The sequence below is a fragment of the Schistocerca serialis genome, chromosome 2, assembly GCF_023864345.2.
Source record: "Schistocerca serialis cubense isolate TAMUIC-IGC-003099 chromosome 2, iqSchSeri2.2, whole genome shotgun sequence".
Lineage (NCBI taxonomy): Eukaryota > Metazoa > Arthropoda > Insecta > Orthoptera > Acrididae > Schistocerca > Schistocerca serialis.
In genome coordinates, this window is record NC_064639.1 from 500598459 (window position 1) to 500615396 (window position 16938).

General features: G+C 44.7%; 1 protein-coding gene across 1 annotated transcript in view; it reads left to right on the forward strand.

Moving 5' to 3' along the window:
• The window catches only part of LOC126456141 (tektin-1), a 171339-nt gene that overhangs the window by 34519 nt on the left and 119882 nt on the right, over positions 1-16938 (forward strand). The window contains exon 5 of the mRNA XM_050091893.1: positions 9577-9791. Within this exon, the coding sequence (XP_049947850.1) occupies positions 9577-9791 (215 nt within the window). The remainder of the gene's footprint in view (positions 1-9576; positions 9792-16938) is intronic.

Consider the following 16938-nt stretch of genomic DNA (forward strand, 5'->3'; position numbering starts at 1 on the left):
TCTGGATTTTTTTAGGCATGTAACGTCGGCTGGACCATTGGCTCGTACCTAGACTTGTGCTGTACCAAAACTACGGTTCAATAGCGTGTAAGAGAGAAAATGGAAGCCGACAACTTCCCTTCGTTTTTTTTTTTGTTTGTTTTGCGCATAATTAAAACCGCAGATCTTTCAGTGGTAGTCCCTTGCGTTTTTTATATCCTTACAGAATCTACATTGCGTTTTATAAGAGATAAAAATTTATTGATCGCGCAACGTCTGCGCTTTTATGCAACAAAAGCAATTACTTTCGATGAAACTACTGTTTCCATGCGCAAATACATAAAAAATTTATAATTATTGTTGTTATTGTGTATTCAATAGATCGTTCTCCATCGTGATCAAAGGCAAGAGTTTCCTGCTATTATTGACAAATGCAAAAGCTGTTAAAGAATAATAGAAAAATGTTTTATGTAATTAAGACAAAGTATTGAATCAATGTTTGATGTATTCTTGTTTTTCGTTTTTTTTTATCATCTTATTTCTTTGGCAAGGAATTGTGTTTTCTAGCGCTATATGATAAATCTATATTGCCTTCTTTATTTTTACTACGGCATTCTTCTGTTCCACGTTATAAATCAACAATTTTCAAATAAAACCTGAATTAAATATTGACAATTTCAGTTTCGCTATAAATACTGTTTATTCTTAAATATATCAGACAGGAAGATACTACGTCAAAAATGTTCCGTGGGTTACCCAGGCCTTTATATATCTTCACTCAGTTTCTAGACGGTTAACCACTTCTGGATTTTAGAGGACTCTAGTAAGACACCGATCGCATGCGTAAGGAAAGCGATTGTTGTGAGTTAACGCCTAATTGGTATGCAACACACCCAGCATTCAGGTAACACAGGTACGGCGTTAATTGACCAAAACTAAGCTTACTTATGGTACTCCACAGAAACCTATGGTAGTGTTACAACTCTACTCCTACCCCAGGATGAACAACAATTTTGCCTGGCGCCAGCCTATGGATTACGCCATATGTCGTTAGTGGCAGGATTACACCAGCCGTAAGCGCCTGTAATTATTTGCAACATGTAAAGCAGGCATCTGTCTCTTTGCACACGCTAAGCATTGCTTGTGGCACTTGTAGCAGTTTAATCTATGCTCTTAGGTTCCTGCGTAACCACACACTCGAAATCGCCAAATATTTGTTTCACCCTCGTACTCTAATCAGACAGCAGTCACAAACTCGAAGAAACTCATTCCTCAAACGCGCGTTTATATGTAAAGAAAGCATCGAACATTGCAAAAGTCCGAGAGTGTGTTGAAAATGCTAAGATGAAAAAGGAAATTAGCGTATAGCATGGCGCAAAACTACTTCCTTTGACTTTGTAATCCACATCCTAAACGACTACGCTGTTCCGAAGACATGCGATTTTCGTCTTTTGTGTCGGTTATCGTGGTGTTTCGTGAAGGCTTATATTGTTGATGCGTCGTTAACAGACATTTAATTACAAAGCTGGCGTGTTTCTGACAAATCCTCAGTGCGTCATTGCCTTGCAACAGCATACAGCAAGTTATAATATGAGGGTGCATTGGAAAGTAACACACAACACTTTTTTCTCTCCTGGTGCAGCAACTGGAATGTTGAAATTTCACGACGATATAGTCTGAAATTTGTGCTATACAGGGTATTTTGTTTCCATGTGCAGCTCTAACGAGAGAAGCCTGAACTAAGAAACAAACATGCAGTGCATGTTACTGTCGCCAACGTGTGGAGAGCACGAAGTGTAGTTCAATTTTTGTGAGCCAAATGACATAAAACGAGCGAAATTCACAGGGACATACCTGGCGTGCGGGGGGACGACTGTATGGACCGTAGCAGTGTCTCCAGGCGGTGGGTGTGCATTCTTCCAGGAGAGCCCTGTGAACCTTAGTGATTCGCCACGCTCCGGGCGGTTGGTAACAGCTGCAACCCTGCGGAATGTCGGAGCCATTGAGGCAGCAATTCCAAACGACCGGCGTGTGCGGCTGCGAACCTTGTCTCAGCAGTTCAACGTTTTCTGTGGTATAATGTACAATATTGTTCATGACACGTTGAAATTTCGTAAAATTAGTGCTCGCTGGGTGCCTAAGGACCTGACAGGCAACCAGAAGGGTCAGCTTCGATCACTTAACGCGTTACGCCGCAGAATGGCATGACTTTCTGAAAGGAATCGTTACTGATGATGAGTCGTGAGCATACCACTACATGCTGTAAATCAGGCAGGCCTCTATGAACTGCAAATATACTGTTTCCCAAGCGCGAAAAAAATTGAAAGTGACACAATCTGCTGGGAAAGTGCACGTGACAGTGTTTTGGGATATGCGTGGTGTGCTATTGGTGGACTTTACTGGACTCAGGACCACTGCAAATGCTGCAGCGTGCAAATAACTTTGGTTAAGTTGCGTCATGGCCCTTGTGACAAACGCCACAACATTAATGATGACGTCAAACTTCTTCAAGACAATCTTTACTCCTATATTGCTGCCCCTGTTCGTGAGGAAATTGCCAAATTTGAGTGGGAGATGCTCCAGCACCATACCTTGCACCATCGGACTTTCATCCGTTTGGTCCCATGAAGAAATTCCTGGCTAGCCAACACTTTGCTACATGCGGTAGTGAAATCAGCAACCTGCAGATGGCTGTACTCCAAGCAAACGGGCTTTTACGTAAATGGCATATTGAAACTGATACCATGACAGGAGAAATATGTTGTGAACATTGACGACCATGTAGAAAAGCAGATAAAAGATGTAAGTTCATTTGCGATTTTTTGGTTTTGTTACCTATTAAACTTTTTGGTAATAAAATTAATGTGCGTTACTTTCCGATCTTCTCTCGCACAAAACAGGTTTTTATTTAATTTAATCGTATGGCTAGGGCCCCCCGTCGGGCAGGCCGTTCATCGGGTACCGATCTTTCAATTTGACGCCACGGCGCGATCTGCAGTTGATGAGGATGATAGGATGATGATGAGTACAGCGCAACAACCAGTCCCTGGGCAGGGAAAATTCCCCGACCCAGCCGCGAATCGAACCCGGGCCCAGAGGAATGACAGTCCGTCACGCTGACCATTCGGCTACCGGGGGCGGACATAAAACACGTAAATACACCTAGATCAATACGGCGTCTGCCGGATCGGGTAACATGTCACTCTGACGTCACTTCTGAGTGAATAATGGTGTCTGGCCCTAAAGGGAAGTGGTATAATTGTGCTGTTAACGTACGCTGTCCTCACCCTGGAAAGCATTCCACTGGGTCATCTACAAAGATGTACTCTGGCTCTCCAAACCCTTGGCCTGCATGTATATGTCTGACCGATACCTTTCACTTCTGCAACAGCACCCACACCATTTTAGAGTGCATCTACAGTACTTAATGCTAAACTTATCTCCTTAGTTAAGTGTTCCATTCCACTCCAAACTATTATTCTACTTCTATATAATAATGTTAATTTCCCTAATCTAAACACTATCAAATACTAGTCAAAATATCCACGGGTGTGCTGCCGGTCTATAGTGTCCAACGGGCACAATATTTCGGCGATCATACATGTCGCCATCATCAGGTGAACTGACGGACTGAGCTCCCGTGAACGTGCCGGCACGGAGATCCGTACGCTATGGCTGCTCAGAGGGAACTGGGTTCGGTCGCGGCGGCGGCCGATTTACATACCCTCCGCCCGCGGCGCGCTCCCTCCGCCGTCCGCGCCCCGCGCCACGGTCGCGCGGTGGAACAGATTGCGACGGCGTCTGAGATGACGTCGGAGTGATGGCTCTGTCCGCCGTGGTCGTCACAACTATACGTTTGCTCGATTTACTCTTGATTAACCCGATCGCTGGTTCCCAAGCCTTGCTAAGATTATAGCCACAGTCACGGTTTATGAGGTCGTCATTGGTGCGAATTTCGATGGCCTCTCTAACAACGCTGTCCCAGTATCTCGACGTCTGTACCAGAATCCTCGTGCGGTCATATTCCATGGCGTGATTTTCCGACAAACAATGTTCAGCGACCGCCGACTTGCTCGGATACATCAGGCGAGTGTGCCTCTGGTGTTCACGGCATCGATCCTCGACGGTACGCATCGTCTGACCAATGTACGACTTGCCACATTGACACGGAATCTGGTACACGCCGGCCTTCCTCAAACCGAGGTCATCTTTGGCGCTCCCCACCAGTGCACGAGTTTTATTTGGAGGACAAAACACAGTTCCGACCCGATGCTTCTTCAGAATGCGAGCGATTTTCCCCGAGAGTGCGCCTGTGTATGGAATAAATGCAGTGCCTACCTCCTCCCTCGTGACTTCATCCATCTCAAGAGGTTGTGCTGCAGTGGTTGGGCGGAGAGCACGTTGAATCTGCCACTCTGAGTACCCATTTTTTCGAAATATAGTTCTCAGATGTTCCAATTCCTGGGGTAGACTCTCTGCGTCAGAGATAGTGCGCGCCCTATGTACTAGAGTTTTAAGTACCCCATTCCTCTGTGAAGGGTGGTGGCAGCTGTCTGCGTGCAAATACAGATCAGTGTGCGTAGTCTTCCGATACACCCCATGACCTAGGGTGCCGTCAGCCCTTCTCTTGACCAAGACGTCAAGGAAGGGTAATTTACCCTCCGTTTCAGTCTCCATAGTGAATTTGATGTTGGGGTGTATGGAGTTTAGATGTGTAAGGAAGTCAAGGAGTTTATCCATACCATGTGGCCAGATGACGAACGTGTCGTCCACGTAACGGAAAAAGCAAGTAGGTTTCCATACGGATGACGACAGGGCTTCCTCCTCGAAGTTCTCCATGTACAAATTCGCTACCACCGGTGATAGTGGGCTACCCATGGCGACTCCCTCCGTTTGCTCGTAGTATTCTCCATTAAAAAGAAAATACGTGGAAGTCAAGACATGCCTAAAAAGTTCAGTGGTCTTCTCGTCAAACTTCTGACTAATCAATTCTAGTGACTCTCGCAGGGGTACCCTCGTAAACAAGGAAACGACGTCAAAACTCACCATGATATCTGACTCATCCAACCTGAAGCTGTCAAGGCGTTTAACAAAATCCACGGAATTACGGATGTGATGAGGGCATTTACCCACATAAGGACTTAATATTCCCGTCAGGTATTTGGCCAACAAATATGTAGGTGCCCTGATGTTGCTGACAATGGGGCGTAATGGTATCCCCTCTTTGTGAACCTTCGGGAGTCCATATAGTCTAGGCGGTACCGGACCTTGGGGTAACAATTTCTTAGCGTCACCCTCCGGTAAATCTGCGTCCTTGAGAAGCGCCCTCGTCTTGTTCTCCACCTTCTTTGTAGGGTCAACGCTGATCTTCCGGTAGGAATCGTCATTTAGCAGGCTCTGCATCTTATCAGTGTAGTCCTTATGGGAGACAACGACTGTAGCATTGCCTTTGTCAGCCGGTAAGACAACAATTTCAGAGCGCTCCCTCAGATCACGAATGGCCGCCCTCTCTTTACTGCTGATATTTGACTTCATCGGCTTGGATTTCGTCAACGCACGACAAGTTTCACGACGTATTTCCTCGGCTGATTCTGGCGGAAGTCGAGCTGCAACCTGTTCAACAGCACTAACAATTTCTGCGACTGGAGTGAACTTGGGGGTGGGAGCGAAGTTGATACCTTTCTGCAAAACCGAGACTGCATCATCACTCAACACCATGCCACTCAAATTGATGACAGTCTTGCACGGAACCTGCAGAGATGGTTTGTTAAGGAGACGTGAGAACTTAGCTGTTTGACGTCCCGTAGCCTTCTTATGGGCGGAATCAGCTGACACCCAGGTGACACCATCAATCCAATCCCAGGAACAAGAAGTAAACTTACTTGCCAGTTGCAAATGTAGTTTGAGTAATTCCTGTGAGATAAACTCAAGGCTCCGGCGGGTGAATTGCACTCTCTCACGTACCAATGCCACATGGTATGGATAAACTCCTTGACTTCCTTACACATCTAAACTCCATACACCCCAACATCAAATTCACTATGGAGACTGAAACGGAGGGTAAATTACCCTTCCTTGACGTCTTGGTCAAGAGAAGGGCTGACGGCACCCTAGGTCATGGGGTGTATCGGAAGACTACGCACACTGATCTGTATTTGCACGCAGACAGCTGCCACCACCCTTCACAGAGGAATGGGGTACTTAAAACTCTAGTACATAGGGCGCGCACTATCTCTGACGCAGAGAGTCTACCCCAGGAATTGGAACATCTGAGAACTATATTTCGAAAAAATGGGTACTCAGAGTGGCAGATTCAACGTGCTCTCCGCCCAACCACTGCAGCACAACCTCTTGAGATGGATGAAGTCACGAGGGAGGAGGTAGGCACTGCATTTATTCCATACACAGGCGCACTCTCGGGGAAAATCGCTCGCATTCTGAAGAAGCATCGGGTCGGAACTGTGTTTTGTCCTCCAAATAAAACTCGTGCACTGGTGGGGAGCGCCAAAGATGACCTCGGTTTGAGGAAGGCCGGCGTGTACCAGATTCCGTGTCAATGTGGCAAGTCGTACATTGGTCAGACGATGCGTACCGTCGAGGATCGATGCCGTGAACACCAGAGGCACACTCGCCTGATGTATCCGAGCAAGTCGGCGGTCGCTGAACATTGTTTGTCGGAAAATCACGCCATGGAATATGACCGCACGAGGATTCTGGTACAGACGTCGAGATACTGGGACAGCGTTGTTAGAGAGGCCATCGAAATTCGCACCAATGACGACCTCATAAACCGTGACTGTGGCTATAATCTTAGCAAGGCTTGGGAACCAGCGATCGGGTTAATCAAGAGTAAATCGAGCAAACGTATAGTTGTGACGACCACGGCGGACAGAGCCATCACTCCGACGTCATCTCAGACGCCGTCGCTATCTGTTCCACCGCGCGACCGTGGCGCGGGGCGCGGACGGCGGAGGGAGCGCGCCGCGGGCGGAGGGTATTTAAATCGGCCGCCGCCGCAACCGAACCCAGTTCCCTCTGAGCAGCCATAGCGTACGGATCTCCGTGCCGGCACGTTCACAGGAGCTCAGTCCGTCAGTTCACCTGATGATGGCGACATGTATGATCGCCGAAATATTGTGCCCGTTGGACACTATAGACCGGCAGCACACCCGTGGATATTTTGACTATCAAATACGCCGGGAGAAACTCAAGAATCACTATCAAATACTGTACAATTCTTTTTGACAAGTTCAAGTGATCAAAATGGATTCTACGCGCCAGAAAGAGAAAGACAAATAAAAACAAAAACTTAGGTCGCAAGGCTTTATTTTAATTTTGTTTATGGTTGTTCGAGTCCGTTCAGTCCTCGAGTCTGCATTGTGTTTCTGTACGTGAAAGATTTGACAACACAAAGTATCGAATAGTTTTTGTTTTAAGATATACATACGTGCATAAACGTATCTAATCATATCTAAATGTAGAGTATGTAAAAATGGATGATTGGTGTCCTAATTCATAAATGGAAGTAGAGGACTTAAAGCCTAGAGCAGCGGAACTGGCAGACACCTATGCAGACAAGAAAGTAAACAAAAGTAATTCAATTTAGTCGAAGTAAATCAGGTGGCAATGAGGGAATTAGATCAGAAAATGAGGCATCAAGTTTTGCTTTTTGGGCAGCAAAGTAATTGCCAGTGTCTTAAGTAGAGACCATATAAAATATAGACTGGCAATAGCAAGAAATGCATTTATGAAAAAGAAGATTTTGTTGGCATATAACATAAATTTTAGTGTGAGAAACACTTTTTTTATGAAGATATTAGTGTGGAGTGCAGCGTTGTAGGGGAGTGAAACGCAGACGATAACAGTACAGAGAAGAAGAGAACAGAACCTTGTGGTGAAACATTTTGCTACAGAAATATTTTGAAGATTAGATGGGCAGATCGAATAACAAATGAAGAGGTACGGAAATGAATTGGAGAAAAAAGAAACTGATGGTACAACTTGACTACAAGAAGGGGATCAGGTTATAGGACCCATCCCGAGAATTCAAGTAATTGTCAGTTTAGTAATGGAGAGAAGTGTTGGCGGTAAATGGAGACCAATGCCTGGTTAAAGTAAACAGTTTCAAGTGGATGTAGGTTGCAGTATTTATGCAAAGCTGAAGAGGCTTGCACAGGATATACCAGTGCGGAGAACTACAGCAAACCAGTCTTCGGACCTCAACAACAATATCGGAGGCTTGACGGGAGTTGTTTCCACGGACCATCTGCCAATAGAACAGGATGTGGTGGAAATGATAATTGTGCTAAAGTACTCTGCACTACATCTACATAGATAGTCCGCAAGCCACCGTACGGTGTACCACTACCTGTCATTTCCTTCTCTTTTTCACTCACTACTAGTGATTCCCTTTCCTTTTCCACTCGCAAATATGGCGAGGAAGAAATTGACTGTCTGTATATTTCATTGATGAGGAAGAAATTGACTTTCTGTATGTCTCCATATGAGCCCGCCGCACAGCGTAGCCGCGCGATCTAGGGTGCATTGTCACGGTTCGCGTGGCTCCCCCCAGCAGAGGTTCGAGTCCTCCCTCGGACATGGTTGTGTGTGTCTTGTCCTTAGCGTAAGTTAGTTTACGTTAGATTATGTAGTGTCTATGCTTAGGGACCGATGAACTCAGAAGTTTGGTTCCATAAGAACTTAACACAAATTTCCAAAACTTTCCGTATGAGCCCTAATTTCTCGTATTTTATCTTCATGGTCCTTCTGGCCACAAAATCCTATTTTTCGACGTAGTATCCGTTCACTACGACGGCATTATGCCACCTTAGTGGGTCTCCGTCTATGTCCGTACGGTACTACTCTACTAATCGACGTCGAAATCAACGTCTGGCTGCGTCAGTAACCTTCCCGTCACCTACGCAGCGCTTCAAGAGAAGTGCATTCTTCATTGATAGAACGATAGAAATCGGAAGGTGCGAGATCCAGACTCTAGGGGGATGAGGAAGAACAGTCCAATGAAGTTTTGTGAGCTCCTCTCGAGTGCGGACACCCGTGTGAGACCTTTGCGTTGTCATCGAAAATGAGAAGTTCTTTTACATTTCTGTGGCGACGAGCACGCTGAAGTCGTTCCTCCAATTTGCTGAGAGTAGCACAACTGTGTGCGGCCGGCCGGTACGCGGGTGACCGAACAGATTTGCGCGACCTTGTTGCGATAATGACAGACGCCTCCCCCGACGACTCACCGAGCTTTTGTTCACTGCCAGGCATCCGTAGAAATTCTGCAAGCGCCTACGAATATTTGTGATGCCCCAGTTTTCGCCAAAATAAACTCAATAAGACCTCTCTGCTTGGAATGCACCCCCGTTATAGACGCCATTTTAGAGGCTAAGGTAGCGTCGTCACCTATTGGAACTTCATGAAACTATAGTGGCTGAAGCAGGAATATTCCACGATGTCCTACAACAACTTTCCCATTTTTTCAACCGAAATTGGTCGAGACAAAAATGGATGCATTACGCCCCTCCTAGGAAAGACCAGAGACACGATGCGAAGAGGATTTGCAAACATTAATACTCGTCTGGTGTGCTTTGGCAGGAGCAGGCGATGCTGTCGGAGGCAGCAGCCGAGGAGCAGCGCCTGCTGGAGCAGCTGGAGAGCCAGAAGGCGTCCGTGATGGCGGCCAAGGCGCGCCTGGAAGCGGACTGGAGCGACAAGCGGCAGGCGCACCACATCGAGGCGGCCAACGTGGCGCTGCGCAACGCCTCGCGGGACCTCTTCTGGCGGCCGGGCGCCGTGCGCGAGCCTATGGGGTCAGTCCGCTGGCGCGACGCGCGGCTGCAAAGGGGGAAGGAGTCTGGGTCTCGTGCCCACTCCCACCCGCCAAAAAAAAAAAAAAAAAATACATACACTGTCTGACAAAAAAGTGAAGCATCCGCAACGGGAAACGAAATGAAACTTCACATGCTGAGAGACTATGTGATGTTATCGAGTCAGATTTATAAAGAACTTGTCAGTATGAGCCACTTACCAGTAGACGCTACATTTCCTCTAGCCTGGATACATCCACCGATTCCGTAGGGAAGGGTGGCATAAAGTCGTTCTATCGTCTCTTGAGGCACGCTGGTCCACAACTGTGGTAACTGGCCCTTCATATGCTGGATACTGACACTGACATGGAGCTGACGTCCGAGCTGGTCCCTCACACGTCCTGTTGGGGCAGATTTGGGGATCTAGCTGGCCACGAGAATAGCCCAACGTCACGCAGGCAGTTCATAGAGATATGTGCCACGTGTGGACGAGCCTTCTGCTGTTGAGAAATGGAATCATGATAGTGTTACATGAGAGGCAATACATGAAGACGCAGATTGTCTTTGAGGAAGCGTTGTCTCGACAGAGTTCCCTCAGTCACTACCAACTGGGACCTGAAGTAGCAGCTGATGACGTGGGAGTAACACTGTTGTGCCTGTCCAAACCATTGGAAGAATGAGACCTCTCCCCAGATCGTCATCTTGGGTAGTGCAGAATTATAATTCATTGTTGAACACAATGTGAAGATACTCATCAGCGAGCTATGCTTCCCTGCCATGGCAGCACTCCAAATGCAGCCGTTTGAGTGGTATCGTTGACGGAAGCCTACTCATGGGACGGTAATTTCGTAGTCCGGCTGCTACTAGTCTCCGACTAATTGTGCAGGATGAAAGTAAATGTTTCAAGTAGCCCATTACTTGTTCTCGGGTGGCAGGCTGAGATGTGAAGGGGTTACGATGTGACTGGTGCACAATACTGCGATGGTGGTCAGTCGTGTCGACTAGAACCTTGCTGATGAGTGTGTCTTCTCGGCTTCCTATGCAGTCTGTGACGGTACGTCACACAAATGCACATTTGGAGAAAGGGAAAAGAAGTTTTTGCTGTGAGACGTGTGAAACATAAATTATCTTAAGATTATGTACGTCTGCGCGATGTATAACAAATAGTAAAAAACGTAAGTTATTATTATCAAAACACAAATATCGATGTAATTAACAAAACACAGTTTTTTTTGTTATAATCGCTGTGTAACATAGGTCAAGAAGATCAGAGACAATACTTTGATTGAACCAGCTCTCCTGTTTTTGTTTCGTCTAGAGGTAGGCCGCCATTGTAGCGCTGGATAATATTTAATGTAACTTTGGTTGTAATTTAGTAAAATATACTTATAATTTTTATTAGAAAGTGTGTGTTATTGACTTAGTTGTCACCTCTCATGATCGCAACCATTAATTATAATTAACAAAGCTTTTACAGTGCTTTCGTAGTGCAGGGAGCTCATCTCCTCTAGCAGGATTTAGTCGGCCATTACGCTGACAGTATTATTTAATTAAAATTTCATGTTATAATATTAAAGTAAACGTAAATGTGAGAGACTTCTCAATTTTAATATTCCATCAATTTCAAAGTTAACAAAAAGAGTAGTGATAGATTTCATTTACCAAAATTCACAGCACTGAATGAGTTCAGTATGTTTCATTTTGGCCGCCTAACGGCAGATGAGATTCTCTCCAGTTTTGCCTTGCAAATAATGAACAAGAAATATTGAAAATCATTACAGTCAATAAGCTCCGCAATATCTCAGTTAATCTTTGTGACATTTGGTACATAAATAACCAGTAGCCGGCCGGAGTAGCCGAGCGGTTCTAGGCGCTACAGTCTGGAGCCGCGCGACCGGTACGGTCGCAGGTTCGAATCCTACATCGCACATGGATGTCTGTGATGTCCTTAGGTTAGTTAGGTTTAAGTAGTTCTAAGTTCTAAGGGACTGATGACCTCAGAAGTTAAGTCCCATAGTGCTCAGAGACATTTGAACCATTTGAAATAACCAGTATCCCCTGAGACCCATATTAATAATTACAGTTTGCGTAAGAATACGCATATTTTCTTTTCTAAATAACAGCGCTCACGTAAACTATTTATTAGAAGGCGGTGAGTCGCGCGTTGTGTTTAAAAAATATTATATCGTACGTACTTCGGGGCAGCCGATGTCCGTACGAGTGTTATCGCGGTATAAGTTAATTGATAGTCTCATGCTAGCCCACAATATTTAAAGGCACCTCAACCAAAATCATATAATATATAAGCATAAAAATAAAAATATATAATTATCCCGTGATAGATGGCACCATCCATACACATACATATACAGTTATACCGCGAAAAGTCCAACATCGGGCAATGCCACATCCGAATGCATCAAAATGCTGGATATTACATGATCCGACCAGCTGATCAAGTAGAGACCCACAGTGAGGCTCCTGCTGCTGATAATGCTGTCTCACACAAGTCATAGCATCTCTTTCCTTCAAAGTGGCCACTCAACATCTGACGTTTTTCACACTCCTAACACATTCTGTCAGTTCCGGTAGCAACATTTAACACTGACAACACTAATGCACTCTGCTAACCAGTCTGCCCGTCACAGAGAATTCTGACTCTAATCAATTATATACAGGATTTCTCCGTAAGAGCGTGCAAAAATGTAACAGGGCCTAGAGAATGGTCCACTGAACAATTTGAGGTATGGTTAACTTGTCTACCGCTTTGTGTAGCATTTTGTTTTCCAGCTTATTTACACCTGACACGCGTACAAGTTTACACGTATGTGCTGTTTATTGACATGTACATTCTGTATTTGGTGCAAGGCGACAATGATATTGGGCCATATCTTCTACCTAGACGTCTGAATGGCCACCTGTACTTTGAGGTTCGTGCAAAGAGTTTGTGCAAAGAGTTGTAGGAGAACGTACCCTTGGCTGTTCGTGAGAGGATGTGGATACAACATGACGGTGCACCGCCTCACTTCAGTGTGGATGTCCGCGACCATCTCAATGCTGTATTTCCTGGTCGCTGGTTTGGTAGGGTAGGTCCTATTCTATGGCCTGCGAGATCACCTGACCTGAATCCCTTTGATTATTTCGAATGGGTATCTCTAAAGTCACTTGTGTGACAGTGGATACGGACATGGAATTAGTTTCCAGAATTGTAGCTGCCTGGGATGTGATTCGAAACACACCACGGATAATTGCCAAGGTCCGTCAGAATCTTGTTCGCCGATGTCGTGCTTGCATTGATGTTGATAGCCCTCAGTTTCAGCACATTTTGTAAGATACGGTACAAATGCTAAGTTCATTGTGTCATTGATGGTATTTGCACTTAACTCTAACTAACGCAAATAAAAAAAGTACACAGTAATGTGATTACTGTATTCCTATTATCTCCTTAACCTCCGAAACCCAGATTCCCTACCTCAAATTGTTCACTGGAGCATCCTCCATTTCCTGTTAAATTTTTGCACGCTCTTACAGAAACACCCTGTATACGCCGATGGCAGGTGCGTGTACTAAGTCACGCTGACGTCGGATCGTGTCTTCTGGGTGCTTCACTTTTCTGTCATGCAGTGTATATGAATTTCCTAATTCCTTAGTTAACTTTTGGAGGCTGCAGTACCTTAAAACTATGAGTCTCAAAAATGGTAGAGATTTCTATTGAATTGCAAGCTACCTTTAAATTTCTTGCCCATGTGGATGGGCCTGCGTCCTGTCCACCTGCGGAGAACATTCGAGCCAGGTAAAAGCGTCCATTCACAGCCGGACCGACTTGCTGCCGGCACAGATAGAACAGGCAGCCCGCAGTAAGTTGGGTAAGCCGAGACAAAAAGGGAAAGAAAACCACCCCACTAAGAGAAAAATTACACAAACATCATCTCCCACAATTTTAATTATTTAGCAACGACTATCTTTCATCTCAAGGTAAACTTTAGTTTTACTTTCTGGCAAAACTGTTGTCCTTGACGCTAAAAACATTTTTTCATTCATAACGTGACACTCGGAATGTACGCCAGTAGGACACGGATCCTAATGACGTGGTGGAATGACGACTACGAAGTTATAATTAAAGTTCACGCAAAGTTTATTTCGTCCACTCACACCAAACACTCACTAGCCTTTTACAAAACTTAATTTCTGAAGTGGCTCTGTCTTATACTACTCTGCAGGTAACAAATACAATATTAATATCTCTCGTTAGCAACTAATAATATTCATTATACTTGCTGTAACCAAGCAGTACTCTTCCTTATTCCTCTCGAAGCATCGTTATAAGTCAGCAATGACTGTGAACCTTGGAACTTGCAGTGGCTCTCGCAAGCACAAGAAATTACTGTACACACATTTGATACGTCACAGCGACTCACACTTGCGTCCCTCCTCACCCACCTTTTCTTAATGGCGCACTGCTGTTGCCAGAGACCATTTTTCTTAATGACTGAGACATTTTCAGTGTTTTATTGTAATATAAAGCCACAGATAATCTGAGTGCCAATACTGTACAGATGTTATAAAATTGTTTTTAATGGTTTCAGGGAATATTCCATTTACAACAAATTCATTTCTAATTTTTAGTTTATTACGTTCATACAATATTCAAACTAATCACATATAAAGAGGAGTTTTAAACAATCGCAGTAGTGAGAAGGAAAGCAAGTACATATCTCAATAGCAATGTTGTTTATAATCTTACATACTGCGTTGTAGTGTCACAGTGTGACTAAGTTTCGACAGCAAGCCATCCTGGGAAACCCTCTTACTTAGTGCCGAACGTAAAGCCTACAATAGCGTGAGACTTCGTGCCGACCATGGGAATTACACCTTTCCTCCATCATTCATACCCACGAAAGAATGAGCCTATTCGTCCTTACCTTTCCAACCGTTGCTTGAATTACTGTTCCTCCTAAATTTCATCACTGAATACAAGTCCTTGTATGTCATGCTTCCCATCGCGAATTCCACATCCGACTACTCTTTCTTGCAATCTTTCATTGCTTGCTATTAAACTTTCCACTTCCTCGAATTCCTGGAAAACTTTCGCACTATCTCATCATGCTCCTTACTCAATGTGAATCGCTATCACGGCTTCAGCCAACTCCTGCTTCCTGGTCCACAAATCCGCACAGAAACCTATCCATCCTAGCAGCTATGGTTCTCCCTTTCCTCTCATTCCATAAATGAAGGTCCTGCTGTTCCCCTCCAGCTCCCACTTCAGATATCCATCACCTCTCCATATATAACACACATTGGCAGATTCCTTTCCAACCCACTCGTTATACTCGCAGCAAGTTCCTACTACCCTTGTTACTTGATTGCCCACGTACCCATTCTTCTGCCCATTTTACAGGAACAGCTAATCATTCACCTGCAGTGAACAACCATCGAACTTGATTCATTAACAGAATTTATTTATTTCATTTTATACTTATCCACCATTTTAAAATAATCGTGAAAGTTTTAAAAATTAATGTACGGTACAAATTAATGTAGGCTGAAGAGTGATATAGGGGCAGTTAGTCCATCCCCGTGACAGGAGGATGTAATGACCAACAAAAGAAAAAGAAATTGCGAAATTCAGCAGAGATTTACACTGTACTGCAGGAAAATATTGACTGAGACAGACTCTTTGAAATTCTGATCGTGTCAGGATAAAATACAGGGAGCGAAATGCTATCTACAATACGCACAGAACTTAGGCAGCATTTATGTGAGTTGAACATAAAAGACAAGTAATAAATGAGATGAAAATGGGAAAGAGTTGTAGCCTGTCCACCCTGTTGTTGAATCTGTACATGAGTAAATGAGACCAAGGAAAAATTAGGAAAACTAAGTTCAGGAGGAAGGAATAAAAAATGTTCAAATGTGTGTGAAATCTTATGGGACTTAACAGCTAAGGTCATCAGTCCCTAAGCTGACACACTACTTAAGGACAAACACGCACGCCCATGCCCGAGGGAGGACTCGAACCTCCACCGGGACCAGCCGCACAGTCCATGACTGCAGCGCCGTTGACCGCTCGGCTAATCCCGCGCGGCAAGGAATAAAAACACTGTGGTTTGCTGACAACACTGTAATTCTGTAGGAGGCAAAGGACTTGGAAGAACAGTTGAATGGGATGGATGGTGCCGTGGGAAGAGATTATACGAGAAATATTAAGTGAAGTGAAAAGAGGATAATGAAATGTATTCGAATCACCGTAGGTGCTCTGAGGCAGTTAGTTTAGGAAAGGAGAAGGTGAAAGCAGATGAATTTTTGCTATTTAGGTGGCAAACTATATTGGTGGTGGATTTCTTTTAAGGCCTGAGTGTATTTTGTTGTTGTGTTTTCCGTGTTCTTCAACACCCGTGTGTTTTTATGTGAATAGAATAATTGTGAGTGCCGCATACGACGCACTTTAGCCCCTGGATTACGGGTCAGCGCACACCGAAATAAAGCATCAATAAAAAAAGAAAATGGTTCTATTTTTTGCTCTGGATTCGACATTGGTCCAAATTGGTATTGCAGCTGCGGTACGAACAAACCTAGTTGCTCACCCCATGCAGCTGTCATCTGGAACCAGGACGACGAGCGTATGCACCATTTTTTATGAGGTATGACTACATTTATCAGGATACTTAACCTCGCAGAACAATCGCTGTTTGACTTCGGAAAATCTTATTATCAAAAAGACCTCGTCATACTTTCATAGTTCCATTATCCGTTGATAATATCTTTTCGTGTTGGTTCTCTGAAAGAAGATTGCATTATATTATACGCATACCTATCAGAAGTTACGGTCAGGTGGGAAAAGATCGATCCAGTAATTCGAGTTGAATTTACTGCACGCCACACTCCTGCTTTCACATTGTGCAGAGGCTCTTGATGGAATTGATGAGAATTTTCAAAACTCTAATGTCGATTGTTCTGGGCGTCCACGTACCCCGATAAACGCAGCCACGCTTCAGCAGAAAAAAGACCATTTCAGGATTGGCCTGTCCATCATGTACAGGCTGTAATAGCCAGTCGCAGCACTGGCGTTGGGCAGCATTATCTGAACGGGACAGACGATGCACTACGCTGACTTGAAAAAGTTTAAGCTTCTCTTTCAGTACAGCTCTGT